Here is a 26,660-nt window from a genome sequence, read left to right on the forward strand (position 1 = left end):
CCTCTGACCCATAACCAATGACTGATGGGAAATGTGAGAAGCTGGGTCATGCGATAACTCGGCTCGACGGAAGCTAGCTATGCGATTGTGGTAAGAATATGACATTTGATAATATACATTTCACAGATAAAACTTGCGATGATCGATGTCGTATGTCTTTCGTCTGGCACATGGTGTATTGGTTTTTGACTGGCGTATGTTTTTTTTCTTTATTTGGGGATTGGAGCTCGCGCGTTATGTTATTTTTTAAATCATTCATTCAGTTGTCTTTGTAAAATTCGCACCTTAATTCAGTGCTTGCATCCAAGGGCTCGCTTATCATGAATGTTGTTCATCCTAAAGTTCTGATCTCCACTGCATTACGCATTGTTTACGACATATATAGCTTACTATATTTTTTTTTGAATGATCGGTTTTGTCATCAGCTGAGTTGACGCAAAATGTTTTGTGTTGCACTGTTACCGACGGACCGTGCAAGGACAAGGCTGCCTATTACAGCTGCAGTTCGATATTTACATGTAAATAGAGGTACTGATAGAAAGTGAAATAAACATGTTGATGAAAATCTATTCTTAGACTTGAGATCAGTAGCATTGGTGAGGTCGTTCTTCATTGTGTTGGTGTGCGCCATGGGTAAACAACTGACATATTTAAATAATGTATATCGTCAGGCTACTGATATAATTAATACAGCTGATAATATTTTTTTTAATACTTTTCCTGCATTGAAGAACATATTGAAATATGAATGAATTCTATAGTTTTCGTTTTAACCAGCTGACTACAATAATTTCACCTTCGACATCCAAGTTTTGTTTATTTGGCCGCGTCTTCACTATTATAGTACGTTCGTATGGACCGTGGAGCTTCATGTATGGACGTTCAAATGTGGTCGGCTTCAACGAAACTGTGCGAATCGGACGATACAATAACTCTCACTTTCCCTGTTCTATGAATAGCTCTATGATGATTTTTTTCTGAATTCAGATTGCATATAATAATTACTTTTTCCCCAAAATTCACAGATTTCAAGGTAGCTGTGAGTTACGCGCTATGGTCATCATAGCATTGTAATTTGACGAGTTCAGCATGGCTGAGTGTAATGTTGATGACGAGTCGAAGGGAGCCAAAGTAAAGCATGATGATGTTATTCCAGGAAGTGAGCGGGAAAATGGGAAATCCCCGCTCAACAATGACGGATCAGAGAGTGAAAATGAGGAACTTAATTGGAAATACCCACGTGACAGAAACAGTGGGGATAGCGGGTGCTTGTGTAACGGAACGCTGGATACAAGTTTGACAAAATTAGTTACAAATGGTAATTCCGACTCTGAGGAACTCAATGAAGTTGATGATGATGTCTTCATGCATTCAGACGATTTGAATTCAGACTGTGAAGGGGGAGACATGTTGGCAACTGAAAAAGCCATACATCTTTGTAATGGCACCATGGACATGGCTGTTAATGTTTCTGCTTGCCAACCCTGTGGAACTGACCCAGTATGTGCTATAATTAAGCAAGATTTCTCAAACGAACATGACAGTTTGACTGTATACTCTGTGAATTCAGCGTGCCGGGTGTTTGATTTTATAGACGAAAGCACAGAGGCAGATTCAATGCCTCTAGGAGAAAATGGCTCGTTGTCCGAGTGTTCTGACAGTTCGTGGAATTCAACGTTTAGCACAGAAAGCCACCAAGACGAGTTGTCTGTCCAATGCAAAGAATTCATGGCAATATTTGTGCATTTAATATTCAGCAACAGGTAAGTTCAATATATATCATGGTAATTTTCGGATTTTGATCAAATACTGTAAAGGGGTTAATTATTCACTGGGTTTTAATTTGGCTTATTTCGCTGACTAGAAAAATGCGCTAAATTAAAACCCAGTGAATATGTAAAGTTTAGCATAGAACACATTATCTAAATGATAAAACAGTGAATTTAAAACCCACTGAAGATGCCTGAAATGGCAAATCAGTGAAATTTAAACCCAGTGAAAATTAGTCATTTTACAGTATAGAAAATCTATTTCAATAGTTGTCTGTTTCGGTTTCCGTGAAATGGCTTGTCTCTATTGAAATCATGATTTGAATTTTAATGAGTGTGTTCACTTCCATTGTTAACTTTTGGGCTATTTCACTATATTTCTGTTCAAAATCTGCTGATTTGGTAAAAATCTATATGAGAAAATATCATGTTAAGGTACATACATGCAAATCGAGCAAAAGGGTTGGATTACTGTAATGTTCAAAATTCTTAAATAAAAACATATTGTCATCAAACTAAGTTTTCCACAAAATGACCTTAAGAACTAATCAAAATGCATGTTTTGAGTTTGGTTCCTATGGCAGAAACATCATTTCTCAAAATTTTGTTTGGTGACCTTTGCTAAAAAAAATGATATGTAGTGATACATGCTACATATGGCTGTCATGAAAAATTGGAGAATTTTGAATATTAGTTATCCATGGAATAATTTGTTTACATGGAATCCTTCCAAAGGTTTCAAAATGGCCGCTTTTCCCCAAAACACATCCTTCTTTCTCTATAAAAACTTTGACTTGCATGTATGCAAATTATCAGACAAAAATGGTTAAATGATTTACTCTGATCAATTTTGTCTATGTTTTAGCAAACTACTTTAAGTCCGTTTGGTTCAAAATTAAAACTAGAAAAACTTTCTACAAAATTTGGGGGAAAACAAATCCTTGCAGGTTTGGAATGTTGTCCAACTTGTACTTACTGAATCAGCAACAGTCGTTACTGCAGAAGTTTGATAATTGATGCACAACAACTTTTTTTATTCTTGCTAATAAAATGCCATTTATACTTCCGGCATGTGTGGCCTTCCAAGTGGTAACAGCTGAGGTAGTGAATAGAAAGGGAAAAACCATGTTACTAATAATAGTTGTTTTAATCGTTGTTTTAGCATTATTAATGCAACCCTGGATGTTTCATTTTATGATGGTATTTTATACATTGAATTGGGAGGATATTACTGTGTTGTGTAAAAAAAACATGTGACACATACCCAGACAGTTCAATTTATTCATAAATGCAGTGTTGTGTATTGAAATATTATGCAAGAGCTTGTGGACTTTCACATGTCATCATAACGTACCACAAGAAACAGAAATCAAATTTATTGTCTAATTTTAATGAAATAAATTAAATTTTTTAATCAAAGTACTCAATAAGAAAAAATTGCTTCAAAATATTTTTAATATATGTATATAAGCTTTTATTAATATTATTCACGTCTGGTGTCCCAGTATTTAATTTACATGAGTGTAATTGTTTCCAGCAATTTTGTTTGCTGTATTTCCTTCAATCCTAATTAATACACCGCCTGCTGGAGCTTTTTTATAAATTAGATATCACCAATTCCTAACTATCCATAGATGTTAAATTGAAATTACTTTTGCTTTTCTGATATAAACTCTTTGCACAACAGTCACTTTTAAAAACTGTTTATATCCCATAATTTTTCATAAATTGTCATCAGAACCAGTAGTCATTGGGGAATTTTATGTCCGTATTTGATCCCAAATTAGCAAATAAATTATAGAAAAAAATTCATAAAAATATTCAAATTTTTAGTAAAATTATGGCATTATATGGGATAAAAAAGGAGAAGCTGTCTTATTGATTATCAATTTAAATAAGGAATAGAAAACAGGAAATGAGATCCCACAAATAGACAATATATCCCAGCATACATCTTTCTACTTCCTGTTAATCATTTTATCATCACTGTTTTATACTGTAAACTATTTTAATTTGGCAGTGGACACATTTTGTGAATCTTGGGGAGCAAAGTAAAATAGGAAATTAGAAACTTTTGTTTCGTAGAAAAGTAGTCAGTGTCTTTTAGAAAATGTATTCCTCATTAATTGAAAATGTATAATTAGACTTTTCATTTAACTAAAATCTTTTCCAAAAATTTGAAAACTTCAGATGTTTACATAAATATTTAAAAATATAATGGAGACGTTGCATGTATGTGGGAAATGTTTTCAGTTGAATAATATTTATTTATTTATTAATTAATTAATTAATTAATTAATTAATTAATTAGAAAATTAGAATTTATTCAGTCTTCAGTCTTCTTTTGTATAAAATCTAAAAATATTTTATTTTTAATTTCAGCAAAAATTGTTTGTAATTACGGTATGAAATCAAAGAGTTCAAAAGTCAATTTCTCATTTATTAGTTTGCCCATCTGTCATCGTTTATTAATAAAACTGGCATTTAATACATTTTTTTTTCAAATTGATAAATGTATGGCTAACGTTTCATATTTGTTTGGACAGAATAGTTTAGCTGGTATAAATTCATGATTATATAGCTTTTGAGGCTGAGCATGGACATCATAATATTGGAATATTTATCAGAATTAAAAGAAAATTTGTTTACAATATAATGACTATTGCTTTCTTTCTCAACAATAAACTTGAATATCGTTATATAATTTTAAACAATTTTTAGTCGTAAACATTAAGACAAATTTTATTAACATACTAATACTAGAAATGTATGTACTCCATTTCTAGTACTGTGAAATACTTTATTTTAGCTTGAATTAATTTTGGCTGAAAACCTTTTTTTTGGGTGTTTTGTATGGATTTTATTTTAACTGGTTTTTGACGAGTTGAATGTAAAATATAGGAAAAAAGTTACCAGTTTATACGCTGGATTTCATTTCCACTGAATCATTCCTTCAGCGAAAATAACAAAAAATAATTCCAAGCGAAAATAAAGTTTTTACAGTAGTTGGATGAATGAAATGTATCTTTTGACATGCATTGATGTTGGACTTGACTTAAAAAAGGCTGTGATTGGTCAGAAGCAAACTGTTACATCAACATTTTGGTGGAACAGATAATGGCATTCTAATGATTATAGGAGATCACTGTTATCCCAGTTCTATGAAAATGAACATTTCATCTTGTCTTGATAAAAATGCATGGAACTCGTTTTATCTCTTGTTTATAGAACAAATCATTCTGAAATTAGCTCAGGGAGTCTCATCAGTACCATGGTTTGAACACTCATATGTCTTATATTAAGAATAATGTCTTGTGGTCATGTGATTTGTCTGTAAGGGTGCTGTACCGTGAAGAAGAAATCCGTCCTCTGTTTTTGCTTAGCAGCTCTGATATATCAGCAATGGGATAATAATGGTTTCAATAATGATAAATTATTTGTGTAGCGCCAGTATAAGTGGATTCAAGTACTGTAGTCCTTCTGTTTGTGATATATTGGATCCCACGTAACACGAGTGTAATATATTGTTTGTTTGCTACTCAATATTCAAATGTAAACTGTGACGAGCTTTCCAGTTGATATTCCTACCGGTACTTAGAATGTATAATACATATGAAATTAGATTTATTGTGAAATACTTTATTTTTGCTTGTAATTAATTTCAACTATTTTCACTGAAGAAATGATTCGGTGAAATAAAATCCAGCGATTATAGCTTTTTTCCTATATTTTACATTCAACTACTCAAAAATCAGTGAAAATAAATTCCATACAAAACACCAAAAAAACGTTTTTTTCCAGCGAAAATTAATCCCAGCTAAAATAAAGTATTTTACAGTACTTAAATACAGTTGCCTGTAGCACTAAAATTCATTTTAGGACGCCAATACACTTACAATATCCTTTGTGAATAGTCACTAGAGTTGCCCCCTTGTATTTTAAGCCCTGATGTAACATGTTTTCAACTGTTTTTATGCTAACATAACTATTAAAGAGAGTTTTTAATATCTGTTGTTTTTTAAACCATTTTACACTGACTTAATGTGTTCACATTTATTTTTCTCTTACGTCAACATAAGTTACATTTACTTCACAAAGGGACACACAAAAAAACAAATGAGGATACGGTATATGATTTACCATGCACGCATTTATTACACTATTTAATTGGATACATGGGAACAATATACATACCCATGGGATATGTGTAAATATGTGAAATATATCTTGGCTTTTCTGAGGACAGGCGCTAATTTAGTCTTCAAGTTTTTTTTTATAGCTGTGTGATTTTTAGGTCAATGTGATGGTTTCATAAAATTTAATGGTGATTTTTGACTCCCATAGTTTAGCAAAATAGTCACTACTCTATAAAACTCTATGGCTTCAATCAGAAATGTGTAAACGTACTTCAATAGACCATTTTCCGTTCACTGCGAGAATCATGCGTTATGCGTGAAATCAAACGTAAAAACAGGACAAAAAAAGGTCATAGCGTCGTAGTGGCGTCAAACATCGCGTGGGATTCGACAAACGCGAAAGTATTTCCAGGACATTTCCATGCTTAATAATGTGCTGTCCACATTTGATGATAGGCAATTTCGATTAAGTGAGGGTATTCGGAAGCAATATTCCTCTGTCGAAGATCGGCCGGTCAATGTAAGCTACGAAATAAAGAAATTCTCGTTCAAAATCAAATTGTTCGATTTTTGCGGCAGACGTTCGACGCGCATCTTTCATGCATTTCGCGAGATCTCGCAATTGTTCGGAAAATCACCTATTTACAATATAAAAGGTCTATGCTAGATCCGGTATTATGTGTGGAAATGTGGAGACAAAGGATCATGTAGGATTCAACAAACACAACAATATTTTCGGTTTTTGGTCATACATACATGTTGATGGTCAATTTTGACAAAGTAATGGTGTCGCAAGCCGATATTCCCCTCTGAAACATCAACATTTCGATATTTATTATATTAAAAATCAAATCATTTATTTTTGATAAAAAGGTTTAATCATTTAATCATACATAATGTGAGATCTCACAGTAAAATTATTTATTATTAATCCTTCTTCAGATACAAATGATTTGGTGGGTTCAAATTAAATTCCCGCAATTTTTTTCACTTTTTAATTGTTTTTAATAATACTATCAGAGTAAACAATTTAATTTTCACTGTTAGAAATGTTCACAATTTCAAGTTCGTATGGCATACACGAAGAGAAAATTTCACCAAATTCAGACTCTATTGCAATTTTTTTTTCGACACCAGAGAATTTATCACGACTACAAATTTTTACTGATAAATTAGATACTCTATTTATGAAAACCTCATTTTGGAATATAATTAGAATGAGTCTGATTTATAATGATAGTTTTTTTTGAGCCAGGAAAAAAGTAATGGGTAACCTGATATTTTAAAATGTTATTTTTCTCTCTTGATATAAAAATAAATTATGCAGAAATATTACTGATCATAAATTAAACAATGTGATTCTTATGCGCATAAAAGATTGCATAGTGAATTGTGGGACTACGAGTCATTAACATGTAGTACCAACGTGTAAATGAAAACAAATAAAATCTATGTGATATATAAAACTATCATCCCACCAACATGGTACCAAAACCTTTAAAGTTGCAAAAAAATACATATACATTTCGTATATGTCTTTCCTGTTCAGACACTTTTTACATTCTTTAGAATAAGTGACAAAGTCCAGAGGCCTTCCCTCCTTTCTTGATGGCTGCCTGCACATCTTCCAAAACAGTGCACAGACTATTTGTACTTGATTTGTTGCCATTTATTGTTGAACTATGATAAAGTCAATTGTCCCGCTACATAAATTGCTCTGATTCATTACATAAGTAGAAACAACATCAACATGGTAGCGCATTGATGGTGAACTGCATGTGATTATCTCAAAACCTTATACTGTAAAATACTGTAAAGGGGGTAATTATTCACTAGGTTTTAATTTAGCTTATTTCGCTGACTGGAAAAATGCGCTAAATTAAAACACAGTGAATATGTAAAATTTAGCATAGAACACAATAAATGACGAAACCGTGAATTTAAAACCCACTGAATATGCCTGAAATGGTAAATCAGTGAAATTTAAACCCAGTGAAAATTAGTCATTTTACAGTACTTTAATTTCGCTGAAGGAATAAATCAGTGGAAATAAAATCCAACGAATATGCATTTTTTCCTATATTTGACATTCAACTCGTCAGAAATCGGTGAAAATTAATTCCATACAAAACACCCAACATTTTTTTCAGCGAAAATTAATTCCAGCTAAAATAAAGTATTTCACAGTACTCATAAATTTGCCTGTTTGAATTCACAAGTCTGCGATTCTGGTTGTAGTACTTGTATAAGCATAAGAGCGAGTACACTAATCTGTGTGTGGGTGTGTATGATTGGTTGTGACATATACATGCACCTCTTTAAAATAAAAAGCATTCCATAGTTTCCTAAGAGATTGGAGTTAACAAACCCTTATCACACTTAAATTAGTCTGTTGAGAGAACTACTGGCTGTATGTATGTGCACTTGTATGTGATAGCCAGTTTGTCAGTCAGTGTAACCCCCCCCCCCCCCCAATTCTCCAACGTCATGTGTATGCATGCAAGCGTGTATGTGTGCTTATATGTGTCTCATCAACATTGTGACGACTTCCATTTAACTTTACACCTACCAACTGACGACAAATCTACCAAGTGACGACCCTCACTATTTTTTTATGATTTGTATTAATATTTAATCAAGTATAGTTTATTTTATTTGACATAAAATAATATATTTAGGTACATTATCTGTGGTCAAAAGACATTAAATATAATAAAACACAAGTACACACACAAAAGAAAAGAAAATACATAAAAGCAAAAATCTAAATAAAATTACTTATAGTAAAATATAATGCTGTCAATAAATTTACTACCTGGCAATGAACCCTTCTCTTGAACTTAAAATTTCTGCAAACATTTGTTGTTTTGATAGTGTAAGTAAACTTTCATTATAAATGCTAACTGTATTCAGAAATTCAGTGCGAGCAATTGATATTCCAATATGGTTACAGTCTAAAAGTGCATGGATTTCATTGCCAATAGCCCCATTACAAAGCTGGCACTTTGGAGGTATCTCTTGATATCTAAGTTTTTCAATTGGTAGGGTATGTGCAGAAATCCTAAATTTGGTGAAGCTGGTTCTATGTTGTACATTTTTTACTTGATTCAAATATGGTTCAAATTCATATGTAGGTTTGAACTGAGTGTATGTACATGATTTATTGTTTTGGGTTTTATGGACTGTTGGCAGCCAAACATTTTCATTATTTAAGTCAAGTTAGCAAAGAGGGAAGGTTTGGTACACTTAATATTAATATAACTGTACCATACCCACTCCCTTTACAAACTTAAGTCACAGGATGTATGATGTTATTTCTACTTTGTTTCATTTTTATTTAATTAAAATGATGCAATTCTATGTTGATTTGCAATGTAATTGAGTTTAATTAAACTCCAATTAAATCGCAACCCTATATTAGAGCGAAGGAGTCGTCACCTGCGCATGCGTCAGATGGCCATTGCGTGTCATTGTTTACAAGCAAGCGTCAATCCATGGACCTTTGCGTTTTTACCGTGTGTTGTTATCGGCGCTTGGGACTCAATTCCTGTGCTTGCGCAGGTGACGACCCTCCCGCTTTAAAGTGCAACTATATTAAAATCCAATCCAATGTGTGTCGTCACAACGATGGTTAGATGTGTATGCACATGTATCTGTGTATGCGTGTGCATATGTATGTGTGTGTGTGCGTGTACGTCAAAGTCAGATATGGTGACCATTGTGAGATCCAAGCTTGAGACATCCCCCCCTAGACATTACAAGTACAGGATCTCATGCTGGAAGCGTGATGAAACATGACATACAGCCCAACAACACTTTCATCAACCTACTAGTACTTTCTAGTGGCTATAGTGCTGACAAAAACTATTTGTAAAATTATATATTCCTTTATTTATATTCCGGTACCAAAGTTCTGTATTGGTAAAATAAAGAGTCTGTTTGTTTGTTTTTGAATAACAGTTAATATGCATAAATTACTTGTAACATTTGTATTTCCTGGTATGACCTTTATTGAGTATTTCCATTTGCAAACTTTTCTATGAGTTTTTCTTCCACAAAATATTCTTGATCAAAGTATTTCAATTTCCCATAAAGTTTAATAAAGATTTTAAAACTAATCAAATAATTAATATATCATTCCATTATATTTCAAATTCATACTGATCCTAAATAACATTTGTGGTATCAAATGAACACACACACATAATTTTATATAATAAATATTCTAACATTAGATCCTTCATGCTATGTATGTACAAAAAGCACCTTGACAGCTCAAAATTAATTTTACCTTCAGAAAAAATCATTTACCAACTATTTACATACTTTTATTTTGAATAATGTTATGTAACGTGACATATCACTATGTGTTTACTCAGTATTAAATTTTAGTTTACAACTATCACAGTTTGTGACAATACTCAATAAATCGACCCATAGCCCATCAGGTCCTCAAATAGACAAGTATCGCAAATTTAATTTACGGAACCTGGCTTCATTTAATTATTCGCAGAACATATTTGCATAAATTGAAAAATATATTTTGTTTGAATTGCTGGCAGCCATTATAGTGTACATTTTATCTGCACCTTATTGCAGCGATTGTAGATTCCTCTTATCAAATAGTTTTATGTGTTCTGGAAATGTCACAGACTGATAAGAGTCAATAACCAATACCAGCTTTATCTCTATGGAAGTCAACAATGTTGTTTGCTCTGAATTTATATAAATACCGGATTTCTGTCATCTTTATTTACATTTTATCACTGTAGGTGGCCCTATAGTTTGCTGTATTATTGTTGTACTCAAAACGATGTTTGTGTTACATGCACAGCAGGGGCACAATGTTACACTGGACATTTCATGTAAGGTCTTGCAAAACTATTTAATTTCAGACACCGAAATATTTTGATTTTTTAAATTGTAAGTGTGTTTTCAAAATTGTATTGAATTTATTCAACTTTTATAAATGAGTTTTCCAAAATTATCTATTTTCAGACTTTTTGAATAATTTTTTTTAATGCATGATTTACTGATCGGACTACTCTTCTAAAATTTCAACAGTTATTAGATCTTTGAACAAATTTGTTGACATAACTATCTATAAAACTTGTAATATCGTTTGACGGTAATTGTATAACGATTCATGTTGTTGAATGCTGAAAGAAAACTAGGGAATAAAAAAGATATATTGAAACCAAGATGCCCAACATTCTCATTTTGGGTTTTATAACTACTGTAAAATACTTTGCTGAAAAGACTTTTTGGGTATTTTTGTATGGAATTTATTTTCACTCATTTTTGGCAAGTTGAATGTAAAATATAAGGGAAAAAGGTATATTTCCTAGATTTTATTTTCACTGAATCATTCCTACAGCGAAAATACCAAATTTTTACAGTAATGGGTGTCTGTATGTCATTTGATAATATTATGGGATGCAATATTGCCTTTTTCAATGCTGCTACGTGTCCAGCCATACAAGTGAAATTACCAGATCAATGCAAGAACAATGTGCCATTTCAATTTTTACTTGAAATATTCTCAGTTAATTTATTCAGAAATAGATCATTGCTTATATATTGTCAATACAAGTTTAGATAATTCCCCACTCCAGTTATTTGATTTGTAAGATTGAATCGGCAGTCAAATACAGTATATGGGTAAACCAGCTAGACCAGTTCTATTTCAAATATATTTGATCGCATCATAAAAAGGTACTTAAACTAAAACATACAAAAGTCACTTTGAATAGACTGAAGTTGATTTAAGGGCCGCACATAAATTGTACCAGAAATCGTAGTATTGTACGCCATTGAACTGTTGTTTTTCTCACGCCCACACCAGACTTGCTGGATCACTGCTTACACTGGCTGGATCACACAGAGTGAAGTTTTAAAAGATCGCAGGTCGTCATACGGCCGTGTAAACAATGTATTTTGCACATGTTGTGTTCATCATATGGGACCCATATCAAACACGCACTACACAATGAATACTATTGAACTCTAGACCCTATGGTATGCGTTAGTTACGTGTCTGTCACCCATCCTGGGGTATAAGCCGCAAAAAGGATTGCTCCAGAGTTCTTGGTTTTGGGCTTCGACATAGACCCTATGGTGAAATGTATTTATTTATCAAATTCCATCACCACATGCTTTTGAGTGCAGTCTAATTAAAAACCATGTACAAGGCTTCTGAGTTTCGCAATTTCAAACTAGAAATGTACATTAAATGTACACGGTTTTGCTAATTATCTAATGACGATGAAACAAAATAACAATTCACCATTTGTGAACGAATGCCACCTGTGTAGAATTAAATAATTAGTGTGTCCTTTGACCAGTATCCTGACAGTTCTCTGCTTCCAGAAAATTGAATATTTTACTGAAATATATATTTGCAAATGATTACTTTGAAGTGTTTTGAATAGACTGGATGAGATCTATGTTCTACAAAAATTGAAAAGATAAAGAAACTCATGGATGATAGGCAGTACAAAGAACCTTATCATCAATGAACATTTATTCTGATTTGTCAGGGTAAAAGTATTTTAAAAATGAAAACTGTTCACACTTTCTGAAAAGCATTGCAGCAACCCATATTAAATTTAAAACAGTGTTTGTTTTATTATATTTCAGTGGTTCGATCACCCAGACTGAGAAGGCAAAGTTTGGTCGTCTTTGCCAGGTAAGTTCTGCTATTTAGTTTTGTTTCTATTTAAATTGCCTTCATTCTTGGTTTTTGCCACAAATTATTATAAAAATAAAAAAAAAAATATTTTCAGTTAATTAAAAAAAAAAATTTGTGTCCGTCACCGGATATATTCTGATGTGAACTTTTACCAGGTCATATCAGCAATTGTAATGTCATAAAAGTATGCATCAATTCGCTTTGACATTTGCCTCATCACATGCTTATAGTTCAAATATTGTATTGGATACAAAAAGTTTTATAACGACAGAAAAAAAAATAATCGCATTTATAAAATCTGATTTAAAAAAGTGTGAAGCGCTGGAGGCATACATAAAATATGCAGAGTTGCAACGATCTTTGCCGTTTACATCTTGCATTTATGCCTCCAGCATTCGTATGAAATAAGATAATCACACACAAATAAAGATATGATCAGGAAGAGGCGTCTTTGTACTATTCAGTGTATACAAAGGTTATAGTGTCGTCTAGACAACAGACAAGGAAATAGACGTCACTAATATTCATTGGGTTCATAACAGTAATTGTCATACAACATATTCGATTGTTGATTACATATTTACGGATTTCTGCTCGTATTAGATCTGTTTGTTTTCTTAAATTTACTCACCAAATTATACCTACAGACATGGGTAATAAATTACTAGTGGTAAAATAATCTGAACATAGTTTCACCTTATTTTATAATGCATCTTTTTAATTTATGTGTGAAAATTCTAATATGCGTAATTTATATTTTTATGATAAAATTTTAAGACTGCAGCTGTAATATGGTTGAAGAGAAATATCTCTGTGTACACATATCTTATTTTAATTTATTTGTTTCACAGCATAGCGCAGGACGACTCTGGTTTTCTAGACATGTCAACGCACAAAGAGTAAATTCGCAGAAAGTCAGCGAGCAGATATTTTATCGATTAGTGCAGTTTTTTGCTGTCTGTTTATTTGAGTAAGTCAAAACCATACAAGTGTGTATATGGGTTCAGTGTATGATGTTAATAACAAGAAAGAAAGAATATTGATTTTTTTTTTCTATCAGTTGTTTAATTAATTAATTTCTGCCCTGTTGACATTCATCACAGGGCAATTTATCTCAAAATGGCTTGGTCATCATAATTTCCCTGTCAGAATATTCATTCAGATATTTAAAACTTAATAAAAGTATAAGGCATATCTGTCAATAATTGAAATGTTTCACCCCCCCCCCCCCACTTCCAACGCCCACTCACTCATGTCAAAGTTGTCAGCCATTCAATGACCAGTATATGTAGACAATAAACAAAGACTTCCATTGTTTTTTTCCCAGACAATTTAGAATCTAATTAAAAAATTGCAGAAGAAGAAATATAAACTCGGTTTAATGTTAGTGGATTTGATATCGCTGAGAAATTCACTAGGTTTTTAAATTCACTGGTTTGTGAAGGAAACAGTATATGCTATTGTTAAATTTAAATATTAACTGGGTTTTATTTATCAGGAAATGAATCAAAATAAAACCCAGCTGATAATTAAGCCCTCTACAGTAACAATATATTTTCTGAATTTAGTATTTTGGCTGTTGGGGCATGTTCATTTAATTCCACACTGCGTTGATGCAATATATACCAATCATAAAACAAGTGATTAATTTCATTTAGCAGACTTAGAAGTGATATTGGGTAACAATCATTCATTCACAATTGCAATCAATAGTACTTGTATATTATAAATTATGGAATTTGAGATGTCATCTTTTTTGCTAATATATTTGAATATTTTCATAACTATTTTCTAATTTTTTTATTATTGTGTTGACAAATTTCATTATCCTCATTTGTCGTTTCATTACAGTGTAAAAGACATATTGTTATTATAATATTGAAAAGAACATTTAAATCTATTATATTTTGATTTATAGAACCACTTGCCAGTCACTGCTCTGATTGTAAAACTTAATTTATAATACAGTTGAAACAAGATCAAAAATACCTGGTTGTTCAAACAAGTTTTTTTTGTTTAACCCCATGAACACAGAGTCACCTTTCACATTATAGTTGTTGGTGGTTACAAAATCAGTCAAAGTAATTTTAGGATCTTGCTCGGACATCTGCACAGCAAAAATATATGTACTACACAAAAGTGGTTGTCCAGGCAGGACAAGGCGACGACTTTTGCACAACGCACAGTGGTTTTCGTTGCCAGTTTGGATGTTATTTCTTATTAACTTATTACCGTAAAATCTGTATTAGAAGCCGCATCCCTAATAGAAGTCGCACCCATTCTTTTTGAATAATTTAGAATAAAAAATTCATCATTTCTCATATGTGTACATGCTCTAATAGAAGCCGCATCCCCTCTGTTGCATTGTACCATTTTAATAGAAGCCGCGGCTTCTAATACAGATTTTACAGTAGTACAAGCATTGAAAAGATATATGATACATGTAATAAGATTATCATGAGAATACCGCAAAGTATGCACTCAGGCGTTGTCGCTACACGTCTGCCTTCTTGCATATTTTGTGGTATTCTCATAATACTAATCTTTATGGACTGTATACGGTTTTGTCGACCCGAGGTCGTGTCGTGTGTAAGCCGGATGACCGAGGGCAACAAAGCTGTATTCAGTCCATAAAGGATTTATCATATACCTTATATGTGTAGTTACAATTCTACCACAGCATGACCTCAAACGCACGACGTAATTTAGAATGACGCACTTTGTTTATATTGATGAAAACCAAGCGCGCTGGGCTGGGCGTGTTATGGATTATTATTGCCCTGTTGTGAGGGCGCACTTTCCATAGCGTTATGAGGCTGGGCAATACAAAGTATATGATAACTCATATAAGTGCCAGCAGCTACTATAGCCTATAACAAACACTCCATGTTGTATCTTTTTCAGATGTGACAATGCTGATGATTTTGTTCCTGCCAAGTCTTTAATGAATATGTGCTTTACTTTCTACCATGAACATGAGGGTAAATATAATCCACCATTTTGTAATTCAATTAAGGGTACACCATATGTAATTTGGGAGGGAGGGGTTCTTTAATTGGTAGGTAAGGGGGTGGTGAAATACTCACTCTGCGATGTATTTGTTCACACCATGGTAATTGCAGACTCTTTTGTTTATTATCACAACGTAATGTCTCGAAAACTTTTGCTTCTGCAAATGAACGTACTTGCTACCTGTAGATAGTTGCTATGAATGATTTAAAAGTAATAATAAAAATTTGAAGTTCTTTTTTCGCTGGATTTAGGGAAGTTAAATATAAATGAAATAAGGGTGGTGGTTGGCTAACACTGTTATGCAGGAATGCGTTGAAACTAATTTTTTGAAACAAGTTTTGACCTGAAAGTTTTGAACTAATTTTTTAATTAAGAACCTCAATTTTATCCATCAGGACACATTTTCAATCCAAAATGCTCACCAGAGTAGGTTTACATTAGAAACAGTGATTTGATTAGTTTTAGTAGAAATTTATGCATAATAAATGAATGAAGTAAGTTTATTCCAACAGAAACAATATATGCATGTGTCTGAATTAATAAATACAATACAAATAAATAAATAGATAAATAGATAAATAAATTTATTAATCAATAAATAAATAAAATAAAGTAATATTTAGATAATTAAATTACATTTCATTATGATTGAAACACATTGGTCACAGAAATAATTATAAAATTAAAATAATAAGGTCTTATTCAACTGTAAAATAGTCTGATTATAGCATGGGTGGGCAATGGGGCAAAATAATGTAAAATAAAATTTGTAATTTGCATATTAATTATGCATCTTTTCAGTGTAAATCATCTATTTTTGTTGTGTTGATTGTAATGTTTTAGCCTTTAATAATACTGTACAGTAATATTTTTGTTGGTGTGTGCTCTAATTTGTGTCCATTCCATGTTTCAAAGTTGTTATGTGTGTATAGTTTTATGTGTGAGAAACCATAAAAAATGTTTTGCTTGAGTTATTAGTTATTATTATACTGTCACAATGCCTTCTTAAGTTACAGCATGCTATCATTTCAAAGTATTGCGCAGGGTATCTGCATCTAACCATATTAGAAAATTTAAATTATAAATTGTTATTGCGTGGTATTTTAAAAAATTGTGGATGTTTCTTTAAATAAAATTAATAGCAAAAAAGTTCCAATAATTTTAATTATAATGCTGTATTTGGCTTACCACACCATCAGGAACATGTTTAACAGTACGGTTATTTTAAGGATACCGCAATGTATAAACCCAGACATCACATGGTCGCATTGCAAGATTTCGACATAAATTTAAACACGAGATGGTCCCCAACATATAATAATATTTGAACAGAATATCACTGATCACCAGTCGAATCTTTTTATTATGCAAGTCCAATCATTTTATTTTGTGTTTTTGTTTTGTAATCTGCTTGTACTAACTATTATGCTCTGTGTAACTAACCATGTGCTGATACGTATAGCTACTATTGTTACTCTCATCTCTGCAGCCAATCGTTCCCAACCAATTCCTGGCTTAACTATCACTGCCACAGGTATTTTTGCAATTTGTTTTTATTTGGCTGGCTTTAAATAATTCACTTTTTGATTCCTGGTTGTTTTATGTATTGTAAATGACGGTATTGCCTTTAATAACACTGTATGACCAGCAAGTTGAACGCATCGTGACAACAATATTTGTACTTGATGTGTTCCATTTGCCAAGTTCTGAAATAACGGCAGACATCATTGGCAAATCATTTACCGGTATGTGGTATGTTGTATTTTTGCCAATTTGTGATAATTCACATGCAACTTATGAAGAAGGTGGTATCTTCTTTGAATGCAATTTCCACTGAAACAACAATTCAGCAAAAATGGAATTCTTGGTGTCAAATCAAGTATTCAACAGTATAACAGCAATAACTTGACGTAGGAATGAATTCTTTAATCTGTAGGGTACAGGTAAAATGTCAAAGATAAAAACAAATGTCTCAAACTAAATAAAACATCAACCCCCCAGCTGCTGGCATACATTGTATGTCTGTATCAGCCTGACATTTTCAGTTTGTTGATTTCATTTTATAGTATGTGTGCTGAATTAACACAACTGCATGTCTTTGTATGTTTTATCAGTGTTTGTACTGTCTTTTATAAGTTTAGTGTTTTGTATAATGTCACAGTGCAGTGTGTAAATTTCTGGTATTCAACGAGCGGGGGTGGTGGGTTATGTAGTAATTTCTAAACTGATAATATTTGGAAGAATGTTTATAAATTCACTAGTCATGTTAAAATCAACAACAGAAGCATATAAATATTTCAGTGTCAAGTTGACATTCCTAACTCCACCTCAGTGTCAAGCTGACATTCCTAACTCTAGCTCAGTGTCAAGCTGACATTCCTGAGTCTACCTAAGTGTCAAACTGACATTCCTAAGTCTACCTCGGTGTCAAGCTGACATTCCTAACTCTAGCTCAGTGTCAAGCTGACATTCCTAAGTCTACCTCAGTGTCAAACTGCCATTCCTAACTCTACCTCAGTGTCAAGCTGACATTCCTAACTCTACCTCGGTGTCAAGCTGACATTCCTAACTCTACCTCAGTGTCAAGCTGACATTCCTAACTCTATCTCATTGTCAAGCTGCCATTCCTAACTCTACCTTAGTGTCAGCTGACATTCCTAACTCTACCTCAGTGTCAAGCTGGCATTCCTAACTCTACCTCAGTGTCAAGCTGACATTCCTAACTCTATCTCATTGTCAAGCTGCCATTCCTAACTCTACCTTAGTGTCAGCTGACATTCCTAACTCTACCTCAGTGTCAAGCTGGCATTCCTAACTCTACCTCAGTGTCAAGCTGACATTCCTAACTCTATCTCACTGTCAAGCTGACATTCCTGAGTTTACCTAAGTGTCAAGCTGACATTCCTTAGTCTACCTCAGTGTCAAGCTGACATTCCTAAGTCTACCTCGGTGTCAAGCTGGCATTCCTAACTCTACCTCAGTGTCAAGCTGACATTCCTAACTCTATCTCATTGTCAAGCTGCCATTCCTAACTCTACCTTAGTGTCAGCTGACATTCCTAACTCTACCTCAGTGTCAAGCTGGCATTCCTAACTCTACCTCATTGTCAAGCTGCCATTCCTAACTCTACCTTAGTGTCAAACTGACATTCCTAACTCTACATCAGTGTCAAGCTGGCATTCCTAACTCTACCTCAGTGTCAAGCTGGCATTCCTAACTCTACCTCAGTGTCAAGCTGGCATTCCTAACTCTACCTCAGTGTCAAGCTGACATTCCTAACTCTATCTCACTGTCAAGCTGACATTCCTGAGTTTACCTAAGTGTCAAGCTGACATTCCTTAGTCTACCTCAGTGTCAAGCTGACATTCCTAAGTCTACCTCGGTGTCAAGCTGGCATTCCTAACTCTACCTCAGTGTCAAGCTGACATTCCTAACTCTATCTCATTGTCAAGCTGGCATTCCTAACTCTACCTCAGTGTCAAGCTGGCATTCCTAACTCTACCTCAGTGTCAAGCTGGCATTCCTAACTCTACCTCAGTGTCAAGCTGACATTCCTAACTCTATCTCATTGTCAAGCTGCCATTCCTAACTCTACCTTAGTGTCAGCTGACATTCCTAACTCTACCTTAGTGTCAAGCTGGCATTCCTAACTCTACCTCAGTGTCAAGCTGACATTCCTAACTCTATCTCATTGTCAAGCTGCCATTCCTAACTCTACCTTAGTGTCAAACTGACATTCCTAACTCTACATCAGTGTCAAGCTGGCATTCCTAACTCTACCTCAGTGTCAAGCTGGCATTCCTAACTCTACCTCAGTGTCAAGCTGACATTCCTAACTCTACCTCAGTGTCAAGCTGTCATTCCTAACTCTACCTCGGTGTCAAGCTGACATTCCTAACTCTATCTCAGTGTCAAGCTGACATTCCTAACTCTACCTCAGTGTCAAGCTGGCATTCCTAACTCTACCTCAGTGTCAAGCTGACATTCCTAACTCTACCTCAGTGTCAAGCTGACATTCCTAACTCTACCTCAGTGTCAAGCTGGCATTCCTAACTCTACCTCAGTGTCAAGCTGACATTCCTAACTCTATCTCATTGTCAAGCTGCCATTCCTAACTCTACCTTAGTGTCAGCTGACATTCCTAACTCTACCTTAGTGTCAGCTGACATTCCTAACTCTACCTCAGTGTCAGCTGACATTCCTAACTCTACCTCAGTGTCAAGCTGACATTCCTAACTCTACCTCAATGTCAGCTGACATTCCTAACTCTACCTCAGTGTCAAGCTGACATTCCTAACTCTATCTCAGTGTCAAGCTGGCATTCCAAACTCTACCTCAGTGTCAAGCTGACATTCCTAACTATCTCATTGTAAAGCTGCCATTCCTAACTCTACCTCAGTGTCAGCTGACATTTCTAACTCTACCTCAGTGTCAAACTGACATTCCTAACTCTACCTCATTGTCAAACTGACATTCCTAACTCTACCTCATTGTCAAACTGACATTCCTAACTCTACCTCAGTGTCAAACTGACATTCCTAACTCTACCTCATTGTCAAACTGACATTCCTAACTCTACCTCAGTGTCAAACTGACATTCCTAACCATACCTCAGTGTCAAGCTGGCATTCCTAACTCTACCTCAGTGTCAAGCTGGCATTCCTAACTCTACCTCAGTGTCAAGCTGGCATTCCTAACTGTACCTCAGTGTCAAGCTGACATTCCTAACTCTACCTCAGTGTCAAAATGTCTCCTCAATGTCAAGTTGACCATTTCTCTCTCTCTGGGGATTAAGATAAGTATTAATAAACATTGATTAACAGGAATAGGGTATATCAACTCCATGTCAAGCTGAAATGTTGATTGTCACCTCAATGTCAAGTACATTTATGTTATATATTCAATTTATGTCATATTTCATGGTCTGTTCTCTGTGGTAAACTTAAGGAGGGCATGGGTTAATGGAATAGCAATCAAACAATCACGTCATTGGTTACTAAGTGTAGTGCTCTTCTCGGAACTGTGCATGTCTATACTATAAAGAATATGCATGGATACCTGGTAGCTATTGTGGTACGGTATCTCATTGATTGTGGGTAGATAAGGTATATGGATATATAAAATCAGAGATACATATAAATTATGTTAATACATAATTTTATAAAGTACAGAATCCAGATTATGTTTTACAGAAAACTCTCAGATAGCATGCATACACAGAAATATTTAACATATACATGTTCATTTGTTTTGCAGGTTTCCCAAGAAATGAAGCAAAGACCACAAGAGGCTACTTGTACAGTTTCTTGAAAGATCAACCGATATGGCAATCGCTACGTTTCTGGAATGCTGCTTTCTTTGACGCTGTACACTGCGAGAGAGAACAGAGATCACCAATTCACAGGTATGAATAACTTGGTGTATTTTATCTTACCCCAGTATAGTCTTCTTCTTCCATTGGTGTTTTAAACACTGTCAGTTAATCAGTTCTGTATTTTATCTCGTTTTGTCTAAGGGGACAGTTGCAAACATTGAAAGTCTCCATTTTCTCGCCAGACAGAAATGTCCACTTGAAACATGCATACAGTGCATTTTACCACAAACCATGTTCTATTTCTGTGATAACATGACGTGGTGACACCTTCCTATCGCAATAGCTACATGGTAATCTAAAATAATCTTTTTAATCAACCTTTCAGAAAGACACCTGTAGACTTTAACTAATAATCTCCCAGTCTACAGTCTTCAATTGTAGTGCTTCAACCTGTGAATCGTTGACAAATGTCATTCATTTGTTTTTTAATGTCTCTGCTGTGAAAACATGGCAACATATCATGGGAGCATGTAAATAAGCGTAATTGCGTAATACACACAACTGTATTTTTTTATTTATAGTCAGTCGCGCATGGCCAAGTACTAAATATAGGTATTAACAACATGATTATGGTTCATATATTTCGTAGGGAAAATTGGCGACGCATGACATCAGCAGAACGCGAGGATACTCTACAACAAGACGAGAATATCACGTTTGGACAGCTGGTTACTTTCACTAATAACATGATGTCATTTGGGCTTACCAAAGACCTATGCCTCAAGTTCTTTGAAAAACAGAGTGTAATTGGGAATCTCAGCGAAGGTAAGTTATGCTGCCCAGCCTAAGACAAACTAAGACAAATCAACTACCGTAAAAACCATCAAATAAGAGCCACTTTGTAACACTTTCATTTCTGGGTGGTGCTTATTTGAGGTAACATTTTGACAACTTTGTAGCCAGTGGCTCTTAAACCAGGGTGATCAAACTTTTTCATTGTGAAATGGGGAAGGGATAGGCAAACACACACACAACCAAAACAGACAAATAATTATTAATGATGTATCATTGCAATTAATTTATTCTGTAAAAATACTGTTATGGGAATAACAAATGTCAAATAAATAAGAACGGCTGCTCGCTGACCGTGCTGCTTAGCGTGCACGACGATTCGACGTTTCACCGGCAATGTGTAGCGATGCCTGAAGTCATGTTTCACTGACAATGCGTAGCGATGCCTGAAGTCGGATTCGGTAGCACTCTCAGGGTCTGACCCACACTTGTACTTCCGTTGTACAATTGTTTACCAAGTCTGGTACGGCAAACTCCAATTTTTTTCTTGAAAACTGGGAATAACTTGCGTGGCTGTGGCTGGCGTGGTGGTTGATTTGGTGACGATATAAAATAGTTTTGATAGAATTTATCTGACCAGCAGCGACAGGAGCATGGAACGAATGAAAAAAATTATGCGCAATCATTTGTATTTATGGCAAAAACAATAAAGAAAAACACGTTTTTCTATAGATTTTTACAGCTTGGGTACTTGGGCATTGTTTTAATTGCGCTAGACGTCTGAAAGTACAGCTTTGGTTTATATATTTCCCGTTTCATAATCAAGCCGGCTTATGATATGTTAATGATATTCACGTACTTCACTGTCCAGGCAAACAGGGTCAAACTATAGCCCCACCCCTATATAACCAAATACGAAACGATACCGAGAAAGTAACAATTACATGTATCAAAAATAATTTCCTGTGACCAATCGGAGAGACTAAATCATTTACGAAAGCCCAGACCTGTTACAAGGCATTTTCTAATTGGTACAAGTCCAGATTATTTTCAATTCTCACAAATAGCTAATTTAAATATTTGGGTCAGGCGGGTCACGTCGACTTCGCTTTGCTGTAAGACAAGTTGATCGCGCAAGTTTGTGGAACTAATCCATTCGACTTCAATTTTGATTATTTTTGGCAAGAGAGTCCTCTCCAAACTAATGCCAGTTATTTTGTCACTTCCCTGAACATTTTGTCTCGAATCACCCCAAAACGAACATCTCAAATGAAATGCCAAAAATAACCCAAAATCACGATCAGCGAGAGTGGGCTGTGTAATCATTACATTCTCACAGTAGGAGCTTAGTTACGATCCCTCAAACGTTGCCAGGACCGGATTAACACCTCTGTTTCCCCCCACGCTAAGGAAAAAATCTTTTGTTTTCTATTGACTTCCTGTTCCGGTCCGTCTGTGAGAAAGTATTTTCGATGCCTCCGATTTTCCGATAAAGGCGTTCTAAAATCGTGACGTTTTTTACTTGGTTATGAAGACAACATTGGCAATGAATATCTCAACGTGTCCTTCGGTGTTTCGGCAAAAAACATAGTTACTACTAAATAGTTTGTGAATTGGTCGATTGTGTGTCAGAAATTTAAAATAGACAAGTTGACAGTCACATTCGCGCTCTCAGTGCATTTCTTCCATCTGTCATTCTTCCGTTCTCAATTATACTGGACATCAGGCAAGCTATGGGGATAATCTTTATTTGTCTCACACCTTCTGTGGGGCAATAAACAATGCAGGGTGGAAGTGAGGCCCGACAAGCTTGTGTCTGCCTGATTGTAAACAACCGGGCGGCTGGCGCTTATTTCTGGTTTCTTATTGACAAAACCACTCAACTCTTGGTGGCTCTTAATGGAGGGTCAAATGTAACAAATTTTCACTGAGTGGCTCTTAATTGAGGGTGGCGCTTATTTGCGGATTTTTACGGTAAACTGATTTATGAGAGATTTATTTATTTTATTTTGTCTTTTGTCAATTCACTGACCACCATTCAAGGACTCTAGAGGGCGTGGTTTAACACAAGCTAACTTTAAATACGAAGATTAGAATAAAAATGTTTTTTTTCCCCTCATATTTTTTCAGATCAAAAGAAATTGATAAAAGATAATATAGAAGAGCTGTCAAAGTCACAGAGAAAATCAGTTGAGTCTTCTGCCAGTCGAGGAATACTGTCATCGTTAAATATTATGAAACGGTCAAGCAGGCGTCGTAGTAAAAGTAAAAGCACATAGGAAATGAATGCGACTGTAAATCTGGTTAATGTGGTTATTGAGTCCTTGTGAGGAGCGCTGTACACTTGTGATGTCCAATGCTTACCATGTAACCTTGTGCTCTATTGATTGTGGTTGTGCAACATGAAATCTGAATTATGTTTCATTTCCTGGTGTCAAATCATATCCTTTATATAGGTCAAATAATAATTACATATATATGTATATATATTATGAAATAATAACAATGTTAGAATTACATAGATTTTTGTGTTTTGTTAACAAAACTGTATGGTCCATAACTCTTGTCTTCAAATCATTTACATATACTGTACTGTACATATACTGTGTACTGTGACTTTTGTTTTGATTAATTGTGTATATCGATTATATATTATGATACTTGTTAGGAATATGCAGGAGATATACTTGGAAGGTGTGGTCTTAAAACAGGATATGCTGTACAGCAAGCTTGAATGGTATCGGCATATAGCTCACATGAATAGTGCGTCTACATTTGATGTAAAAGTCGCGTCTATCTTCCCGATTTAAGCCTGCGATAGATCCAAAGGTTTTTATCTCACAACATTGAAACCTTCACTGTACTCATTAACTTTGCAATTGTATTGCAAAGGTCACGTGGGTGGTTGACATGCCAATTGCCTTTCTTAGGTGAATTTTAAAGAAAATTAAATACCATTCATTCATTGGTAAGACAAACCCATTAACTGCAACGACAGAAAATGACATTACTGTTTTGAATCCACCAATCAAATTTAGTGGTTGACCGTGAGGGTGTCAGTGGTGAAATTCCCATTCTGAAATGAGCATAGATTCTGGGCAACATTGCCTTCAATGTGTCTAAACAAATCTAATAATCAATTGTTTTTTTTATTAGGTCATTTTCTGTCAGTTATTGTACATGTGCACTGTTAAACTCCTGTAGTACCTTAATTTAGCTAAAAAGCCAAAAAAATATGACCAATTGAGGTAAAAACGGTATTATTTAGAGAATGTTATATGAAAACAGGTGTATTTGTTTTGTAGCATTGTTTGCTAGGCAGATGATGACAAGGGTGAAATAAAAAGTCGTGCATTGTTTGTATCATGCAATGAACTAATTGTTTTCTAATTTTCAAATTAGAAGGTCAATATATTAATACAAATAATTACAAGCTTGATTTTAGTGAATGAGTAACTTTTATTCTTTCCTGTTGTCAGAATATTGACATAGATACAATGTACATGAGGAATAACTGAAAAGACAGAGACTTAATTAAAGATCTGATAATATAAGGATTTTCCCAGTCTCAATAAAGGAAATCAAACTCGGTCTTGCCAAAATAAAATTCTGAAATATTCGACGCAATGACTTGTATTTGACTATATTTAGGAAATTACGCTAACACTCTGCCTGATGTATTAAATTATTTAATATAAAAAAAAAGATTATTTATTATATTATATAATATTATAATGAAAAATTTGCTCAGGTTGCAAAGATGCAGTCTTGTGTAAACGTGAAACCAGTTTTCGGGACGATGATATTGATCAACTTACGGTTATCACAAGCCGGAATGTACGTATAAATATTGCGTATATTCATTTCAACATTTTTTGGTATTTATTTATGTCTTGCCAAATAAATGTACCTTTTAAAATGATCACAAAATGTATATCACAAGAGTTCATTCTTTGCATATTTAATGTTTTTCAGTGAGGTAATGTTTTATGTATTTTATTTACTGTGTCCTTTATGTTCATATTTTTTTTTTCAACCATTGGAGAAATGTATCTAAGCTTCCATTAAAATTGTATTTGGTTTAATATCTTGTTTTACGTTTACGCTCTGCCATACATGTAGCCTCTTTATAATATTGGATCAGGAGTATGTTGTCAATGGAGAAATAAATCAGTGCATTTAAGCTTCAAGGCATGTAAGCTTTCATATAATTGGAAGTAAAGAATGAAAGAACCAAGTACTTAATAGAACTGTCTATCATGCATCATTAAATTCCTGAACTGCTGGTCATTTTACGATTAAATCAGCCCGTAAAAATTTAGTCTATAGTGACATAGCTGTTCACAACCCCAGACTGTCTGAATACTTATACTCTAACTTTGTGGTAATGTATGGTGCCCTCTGTTGATGAGTTATACATTTACTTTTGTCTTAGCCAGCTGCACTATTTGTACAGTTTGTTTTTGCTTTATAGTGTCTTGTGTCACATTTTATTCGAAAGTGGAATAAAATTTGTTGAAAATACTGCTGCTCCATTTGACAATGTTTTTGTATGCATATAGATTATTATTTACACAAACTTCCTTCCAAACAAACTTTCCTTTCATAAACTTCCGCTGTTGTCATAAATGACAGAGCAAAGCTGTTCATATATTTGGTGATTGTCTGTTGTCTTTCAAGAATTGCATTTTCAACTTCGTGAAAACTACATGTTCAATTGCTCTGGTATGTGGGTGCTAGTTGTGCGAATTAAAGTTTCAAGTTGTCCAAAGAGAACAACACCCCTGTGAACTGGGTTCCTCGATATTTTGAAACGTAAAGCACTTTTATAACGAATAAGCAAAAAGTACATGCTACACAACACATATTCATTAGCGTAAGGGGTGGGCAGGAAATGTTTGACCTGTTACAAGTGTTCGTGGGTTACACGTTGTATTATTATACAA

The 26,660-nt window shown here is 34.2% G+C and overlaps 1 protein-coding gene across 3 annotated transcripts; it reads left to right on the top strand.

Annotated features, from left to right (window-relative positions):
* The first annotated feature begins 11 nt into the window (after nt 1–11).
* On the top strand, nt 12–26,238 carry LOC102805805 (uncharacterized protein KIAA0513-like). 3 transcript variants are annotated; one of them, XM_085500233.1, is made up of 9 exons: nt 12–90; nt 1,026–1,763; nt 12,545–12,593; nt 13,448–13,566; nt 15,501–15,577; nt 17,098–17,142; nt 20,865–21,012; nt 21,572–21,747; nt 23,845–26,238. In XM_085500233.1, the coding sequence occupies exons 2-9, from the start codon at nt 1,090–1,092 to the stop codon at nt 23,991–23,993; spliced, it is 1,437 nt and encodes a 478-aa protein (XP_085356359.1). In that variant the 5' UTR covers nt 12–90; nt 1,026–1,089; the 3' UTR covers nt 23,994–26,238. The 3 variants fall into 3 exon arrangements, with proteins under 3 accessions (XP_085356359.1, XP_085356361.1, XP_085356360.1); XM_085500234.1 differs by lacking the exon at nt 12–90 and adding an exon at nt 122–194; XM_085500235.1 differs by lacking the exon at nt 17,098–17,142.
* The last annotated feature ends 422 nt before the right edge of the window (nt 26,239–26,660 follow it).

This window comes from Saccoglossus kowalevskii, chromosome 6, assembly GCF_978046115.1.
Source record: "Saccoglossus kowalevskii chromosome 6, keSacKowa6.1, whole genome shotgun sequence".
NCBI classification, from domain to species: domain Eukaryota; kingdom Metazoa; phylum Hemichordata; class Enteropneusta; family Harrimaniidae; genus Saccoglossus; species Saccoglossus kowalevskii.

Coding starts and splice junctions, on each gene's coding strand:
- LOC102805805 (XM_085500233.1), top strand. CDS start 1,090: ATGGCTGAGTGTAATGTTGATGACGAGTCGAAGGGAGCCAAAGTAAAG. Junction 13,567..15,500: donor TTTGCTGTCTGTTTATTTGA/GTAAGTCAAAAC, acceptor TATCTTTTTCAG/ATGTGACAATGCTGATGATT. Junction 21,748..23,844: donor AATTGGGAATCTCAGCGAAG/GTAAGTTATGCT, acceptor ATATTTTTTCAG/ATCAAAAGAAATTGATAAAA.